Source organism: Chaetura pelagica, unplaced genomic scaffold, assembly GCF_000747805.2.
Source record: "Chaetura pelagica isolate M959 unplaced genomic scaffold, ChaPel_1.0 scaffold197, whole genome shotgun sequence".
Classification (NCBI taxonomy): Eukaryota; Metazoa; Chordata; class Aves; order Apodiformes; family Apodidae; genus Chaetura; species Chaetura pelagica.
The window spans coordinates 233,481-240,991 of NW_009953959.1; the positions used below are offsets into that span (position 1 = coordinate 233,481).

The 7,511-nt window shown below is 52.9% G+C and overlaps 1 protein-coding gene across 1 annotated transcript in view; it reads right to left on the reverse strand.

The window, feature by feature from the left end:
* Positions 1 to 3,985, reverse strand: part of PRDM13 (PR domain containing 13) — a 7,587-nt gene extending 3,602 nt beyond the window's left edge. Inside the window, exons 1-3 of the mRNA XM_010001907.1 lie at positions 3,845 to 3,985; positions 2,016 to 2,147; positions 1,797 to 1,917 (exon numbers count right to left, since the gene is read on the reverse strand). Coding sequence (XP_010000209.1) covers positions 1,797 to 1,917; positions 2,016 to 2,147; positions 3,845 to 3,985 — 394 coding nt within the window. The remainder of the gene's footprint in view (positions 1 to 1,796; positions 1,918 to 2,015; positions 2,148 to 3,844) is intronic.
* Between the last annotated feature and the right edge of the window lie 3,526 nt (positions 3,986 to 7,511).

The following is a 7,511-nucleotide window of genomic DNA, read 5'->3' on the forward strand; positions in this document are numbered from 1 at the left end:
TGCTTTTGGCGTTTTGTTTTGTTAAAAAATATAATAATAATAATAATAATAATAATAATAATAATAATAATAATAATAATAATAATAATAAAGCTCTCTGAATTTCTTCCGCAAGGTTTTTGGCTTGGTTTTGGCTTTGGTTTTGGGCTGTTTTTTCCTGTGTACTATCCTTAAGAGAAGAGCACTTCAGCATTTTGATGCGCTTATTCTGAGTCCGTATTAATTAGCCTGGAAACTGTGGGGCTGGAGGCACCACCGACCTGCAGGGTCTGTCTGCAACTAAAGCTCACTTCGACGGGGCGAGGAAGATGCCACACGCTGGGTGCCTCTAGCAGTCTGGTTTTGGGCTGTTTTTTCCTGTGTACTATCCTTAAGAGAAGAGCACTTCAGCATTTTGATGCGCTTATTCTGAGTCCGTATTAATTAGCCTGGAAACTGTGGGGCTGGAGGCACCACCGACCTGCAGGGTCTGTCTGCAACTAAAGCTCACTTCGACGGGGCGAGGAAGATGCCACACGCTGGGTGCCTCTAGCAGTCCTGAGCTTTCTTTCCTTTATTTCCTCCGAGCAGCACTAGTACCCATCCTCTGGCAAGGGCGTTGGGGAACCCGGCACCACGATCTCCTTCCTGCAGCCGAAACTTCGCCAGAGCTTTTAGAAGGGGTGACCCTCCGCAGACCCATGGCCTCACTGCCCTTGTTAGGAGGGGACACAGACGTGACCAAAAGCTCCTTTTCCTGGTAGTACAAGGAGGGATTTGGGCTCTTGTGCATGGCAGGAGTCTCATGGGACGCGAGGTGCCAGCGCCCGGTGTTTCAGCTCGCATCCCTCCAGGCCGGACCCTGATGATCCCACGGAGAAACCAGCCCTGACGGGTGGGAAGGGCTCGGTTCGACCCCCATCCCTTCCGTCCTGGATGGTGCCCTTGCTCCCTCCTCAGGGACACCTGCAGGCCGAAGGATCTTCTGCGTAGGGCAGGAGCAGGTGAGGTCCCCTCGCCGCCAAAGGAGCAGGTTCAGCCCGAGGTGAGTGCGTGTCCGCCGGGCTCATGGAGCCGCTGCCCCGGGGCCCGGGATCAGCGGGAGGCTGCGCCCGCCACCGGAGCAGCCCGACAGATCAACACCGAGGGGGTTCGTCTTCTTTCCCCTCTTTTAATGTGCTGCCACCTCAGCGGTTTTGTTAACATTGGTGTCATCCCCAGCTAAGAACCCGCTGCTGCCAATAAGCGGTCCCAGAGCTGTCTTCTCCTTCCCGATACCCTCGGATATTCTTATCTCAGTGTAATTAGACTCCGACTTAATATTTACCCCATGCATCCAATTTTATAGGGACTGCCCCCGTTTTGTCTTGACAATGTTAATCTGCCCACAAGATAACCTGAAAAGTGTCCTTCAGGGACAGCTCTGAACGAGGAAAGAGGTATTTTGAAAACCTACAAAGCCAAATTGCTGTCTGGCATAACACCAGCCTTGCTGTATAAAAATCCAATTTGCCTATCAAAAGATCATTAAATTGTGCCGATGACGACGAAAAGACCCGAGGCACAGGGGCCCTTGCCATACGCTACCGAGTTAATAGATCACCCTTTAAATATAAGCAGATGGAGTCTTAGTTTAAAGGGTGGCAGGTTAAAAGTCCCCGCAGCTGTGCCGGCATTAATTTTTCGGAGGGCACAGATTCGAAGGGCCCGCGTTTGCCTACCGCAGTCTGAGCTCCAGTCAAAGGTGTCAATGAAAAGAGGGTTTGTTTTGTTTCGTTTCGTTGAGTTGCTCTGAAACGAAATGCCCGCATCTGTACCTTTCTCGTCGTGCGTCGGGGTGGCCGTGACGGGGATGTCAAACCACTGCGCCAGAGGGTTGGAATACCAGACGGTGAGCTCCTCTCCTGGCTGGACATCTCGCAGCGCCCGGTAGAAAATCTGGGAAGGGGAGAAAGGAAACTTCTTCAGAAGGCTTGAGAGGGGTGGTAGGTGATGGAGAACGGTGCCAGGAAGACCCGGAGCCGCGAGTGGGATACCTGTCCTCCTGGCAGATCCGCAACAGCCTCCAGTGTCTGCTCTTGGGAGTTTCGGGCAGCCCGGATTAACCCTATCCACTCCAGAGCTGAGCTCCCGGCTTCATCCACTAATTCCCCTCTCACCATCCGCACCTGGAAGACAGGCGGCACCTCTGTCACTTCCACGCCAGACGAAAGAGAAAGAAAGCAACAAGCTCGTCCGTGCTCCCGCCTTCCTGCCCGCTCTGCCTTGCCCGGCAAGGCTGCTTTCCCACACCGGGCAGGGGTCTGGGCACCGCAGCTCGGAAGGAGCGGCGGGAGCACCTCGTTTTCTCGCCTGTTTGCCTCTTCCATCCTCACCCACCGTGGGGTAGCACCTTCCTCAGTCCGCAGGTGCCCTGGGAGAGCCGCGGCTGGCCTGGAGGGGAGTGATGCTCCGCGGGGGTAAGGATGGAAGAGCCCAGGCCCGGCGAGGGGAAATGGGATTTTTCCCTCGGGTCGCACAAGCCCAAACACACCTTCTTCATTCGCAGTTGCCGCTGTATGAAATGCCCAGATAAGATGTTAATATTTTGAAGAGTTTGGGCAGCCTCTGAGGGGGTGCAAAACAATTGTAACAGATACGACTCGTCGGGAGGCAGGGAGGGAGAAAGCGGAAAGGATTCCGTTTAACTACAAAGTCTCTGTAGCCCCATACTTCATAATCTGCTTGCCTATACAAAGGGAAAATGAAGTGCCCATTCCCTGAATGACCGTGCAATAAAAGTCATCGGAACAAAGCAGTCTAAAGCGATAAACCAAGGGAGCCAGATGAGAAATAAATTTGAGTGGGCTGGCAGAGCGTTTAAAAACAATTAAAGGGCATTAAAAATCCGAGCGGAACGCGTGAGCCGCGGCTGCCCGGGGGGTGGAAGGAGGGGTCTCATCCGCAGCCCCCTGAAGAGCCTCATGGACGGGGCGAGTACCCTTCAACGCTTCCTCGTAGCTCCTGCCCAGCTCGGACATCGACTGACCCCGGAGCCGGCAGTCAGGTGCCCGTTACCTCCTCCCGCTCCCGTTGTGCGGGTTATTTGCGGCTGCGGGGGTAGGAGCTCGTCCGAGGCTTTGCGAGGATGCTGAGCCTCGCTGGGCTGCACCGACACCTGCGACCCGCACCCCGGGGCAGCACCGGCCCCAGGCCGAGCCACCCACCCCCTCCCCGGGCCCCAGCCTGAGGACCCGCTGGACCCTCGGCTGAGGAGAGGGATGGAAGGGCACAAACCCGAGCCAAACGCAGAAATATAACCGTGCATCTGCCTCTCCCGCTGCTCCTTCCCCGGACAAAACCCAGTAAAAGCCACATGCCGCCGTCTTGCCGGGGCTCCAGGAGTCCTGGCACGTCCTGGCCCTGCCGGGTTAGGGGTGATGGGGAGCACCACGGGGCGGCGGAACCAGCGCCCACCGGCACCGGGCACCGGACACAGGCACGGGGCTGCGGAGGTGCCTTCAGCACGTCTGTGTCCAAGGCGGGGGAGCGTCCGTTCCTTCGGGAGAGCCCCTGGGTCCCCGGGCCTGGGCTGCGGGGCCGGCCGGGCTCGGTTAGCCCCGGCGATGGGGAGGGAGAGGGCACGCACGGGCAGGCTTTCCTGGCAAAGCCGCCAGGAGACATCTCGGGACGCTCTGGAAACGCTTCCCTTTCCTTTCCTGGCTCTCTCTAAGAAGAAAGGATGGAAGAGGAAGGGGAGGAGAGCAGCCTCTTCTCCCAAACCAGCTATATCCCCGAGCCAACAAAAAAAAAAACCAACAAAACAAGGTCCAGCGGTGCAGGAGAGACCGTAGAAAAAAAAAAAAAAATAAAATAATAAAAATACCTTTTTTTTGGGTCCTGGCTCCCTGCGGTCTGACAGGTACTTGCCCAGTTTGAAGATGCCCGGCACAGGACCCAGCCGCAGCCCGGCCGGGATGCAGCTCTCCGCGCTCACACTGATGGCCGGAGCCCTGCTGGTTTGCATCGCTGCCTCTGGGTGGGAGCGCTCGGGAACCCCAACTACTTAAGGGGGCCGGAGTGACAGCGCTGGCGTCGGGGAGGATGAGCACAGGCGTTATCTCCGCCCGCAGAGTGACGCGGCGGTGTGAGAACGCCGGCTTTTCAACGGGAGCAGGAGGGGTACCCCTTGGCAGGGGGATGCTCTGGGGCGCTGAGTTTGGTGAGAGAGTTTGGCTCCTCGAGCAGCTGCGGAGTCCCATCCAAGAGGGTCACATGGAGCCTTTCCCTAACCCTCCTGCATAATCAGGCGGAGTGAATGGCTGGCAGACAATGGGCCAGGCGACCTTCCCATTCCTAAAAATCCAATTTGTCAAGGGCAAAGAAAAGGCGCTGGTGAATCAAAGGTCTGGAGGGACCATTAATCCTCAGCATGGGGTATTGTCCCCGAGACAGTTACGATATTTTAAGTGACAAATCCACTGTATAATTTCTCCATAAATTTTACTTCCTTTTATTGTTCCTCGACAAACCAGTTTTGGAAAATAAGTGACTATTTTAAGTCTACTTGGCTGAGCCTTTTGAGGTTTAATATACTTCAAAGATTTTTAATTCTCTTCCCTTGGCTTTATTGTAAAGGAGATTAAACAAAGAGATGGGGAATGTTTTGAGGACTTGTTAACTTCTATTGATTCCCGGCGTGTGCCATACAGAAATTGGGCAGGTACTTGATGGGAAAACACCAGAAAATACCTACACTTTCCTTTTTTCTTTCTTTCTTTCTGTCTTTTTTTTTTTTTAAAGAACGACCATATTACCATTTCAGTGGGTTGGTTTCAGGCCAGTAATCTGTTTAGAAGAGCTTTGATCCTTAAAAGAGGATGAATAGCACAAAATATGAGCCGCTGTACCCCTTGTAAAACACAAACCGCTGCATCTGCCAGCGCTGGGGAAGATGTCTCTGTCATTCTTGAGATTAGGAAAGGGAGACAGGAGGAAATAGAGACATCCAGCCACCAGGAACCAGAGAAACGGCCAGCAGATAACACAGATGTCTAGCGAACAGCGTGCAGCTGGATTGCTCGTTTAATACATCCACAAGTTCCTCTCCCACACGCAAAATCGCTTACACCGAGACTACTTGAGGAGGGGAAACCTACAAAAAGCAACAGTAAATGAAGCCAGAAATAAGTGATTCGAGCAGAGTGCGCCTAAGTCCCTCCTCTTCATATCAATATTTCAATTAAGACACAACGAGGTGTTAGGATTAAGTCACCTTCTAATTCAGGCTGGATGTTTATCCCAATAATTTTCCAATAACTGAAAAGGAAAGGTGTGTGACTTTTTTCTTATGCACATACAACACTCCAGATGTTTCTGCCAGAGTACAGCAACAAAATAAATGTTCCATTCTTGCTTTTATAGTCCCATCTGATTCCCGCTGGCCGGTTTGCTCTGCTCTGTACCCCACAACTCTCCAAAAAGAAGAATTCTTGACCTTTTTTTTTTTGTTGTTTGTCCTGGGGAGAAGTTGCTAAGGCAGATTTTATCCATTGCTTTCGGAAGCAGTTACAGGTATGGAGGTTTTTGGTTGGTTTTTTTCCCTCTCTCTCTCTCCCTGCCGTTTTTCTAATAGTCAGACCTAATACATTTCAAAAGAAAAACCACAAAGCTGCGCTTAGAGGTGTATCTGCCAGGAGGGGCTGGGTAACTGAGCGGGCTCCTCTCAGGTAACCCTGCTGTCTGTAAGATAAGCCTTGGCACGTCGCTTCCGAGGCGATGGTTCAGGTGGGTTTGTTGCACTGATCTGGGTTGGTTTGCCCCCCGCCGCCCCTGGCACGGCGGGAGGAAAAGCCCCAGGGCTGCGCACGGGGGGAGAGAGCGATTTGGAACCGGCGAGTCTCAGGAGCTGGCACTTGCAAAGATGCTCTTCTCCTCTCCCTGCCCTGCTGTGCTCCGGGACAGCAAGGACAGCTCAGCCTGGCCGGTTCCCGCTGCCGTTGCGGTGACATTTGCCCGAGCCCGGCGCTCCGCAAGCCACCGCCTGCTCCCCGCAAGCCACCGCCTGCTCCCCGCAAGCCACCGCCTGCTCCCCCCAAGCCACCGGCTCTGGGCGGGGAGCTGCCCCGGCCGAGAGGGACCCGAACAAGGTTGGGGCCATAACCTCCTTGCGGGGGTTTCTGTCCGGCACTGAGTCCGCGTGGGGCGTGGATGTGGTTTTAGCAATTACAGATATTGACGAGCAAGAGAGATAAATGTCCCTCCTGCCGCCAGCAGCATCAATGAGCACCGATCGACGGCAGGGACCGTCCCGGGAGCGGGGCAGCTTCTTGTTCACTTCAGGAACGAGAAGAGGGGAGGAGAGGATGTGAGGAACTGAAGATGACCCCTTTGATCAGTGGTCTGAATGGAGGGGGGAAAAAAAAAAAAAGGATAAACAAGAAGTTGAGGGCAATAAATTTAAGACATGAACATGTCCCTGTAACCTCTGGCCTGGCCACTTGAAGATGAGACCGGGTTGAAATCCCGAGGTCCGCAGAGGTAGAGAGAGGGCTTTTAAGGCGACCAAGGTACCCTACTGCTCCGCCTCGGGAGCCGCTCCCTCCCAGGCCTTAATGAGTCAAAAAGCGTGAACGACACGCGAACAATTTTATCAATAGGACCATGTAAAGGCCGACTGTGAGGAAAGTTATTTATTAATATAGCCGATTGTGGCTGGTTCCCATCCACTCAGAAAAGAAAAGCCCTTGCTCTGGAAGCATTCACACCAGTTCTCCAATTTTTATTCTGTCCTGTGGCTCAAAGTTGAAGTTCCCCAAGTGAAATAAATTGTCCACAAAAGAGGAAAGGGACCACATTTTCTTTTATTTTTCCTTCCCTAAAAAGGAAGGGTGAAACCGATCTAATGTGCCCACTGGAGCAAGATGCAGCATGAAAGGCCGGGTGTTAAAAGTAAAAGCAGCCTTTGGAGCAAATGGGATGGAAAATTAAATGAAATTAAATAGCTTGAACGACCGTATTGTCCCTTATTAAAAAGACACATTAATTACATGGTTTCAGCTTTATTCAAAGACAATGTTTAGACTCAATCAAAACATTCCACTATCACTCTTTATATACTTAAACCGGGCTACTAGAGGCACCATTAAAGCGGGATCACTTTTGCCCAGAGATGCGATGAAAGTTATTTTCCTCGGCGGCCCTTATTTATGCCCAGCGCTGAACTGCCGGTGCCCCTGAGCAACACTTTGGCACACTGTTCTCCCTGATTTAACAGGTTGCCCCATAATGAGGCATGAATGTTAAGGAACAACAGTCATCCAAAGAGGCACAGTTGCGGAGAGCAATGTCCCACCAGGGAGCTCCATTCAAACCATCAAACCGCTCTAGCACAGAGAAGGTTCAACACCACATTCAGACCAGCATGAATGCCTGTATACAGGGCCCGGCTCATTATGCCGCGGAGCATCGCAGCGGAGGCTTGAACAAAATGCTGCAAGTTCATTCAGTAGCCCATACTTCGGCGGGACGGCCCAGCCGGCGGCTCCCGGGGG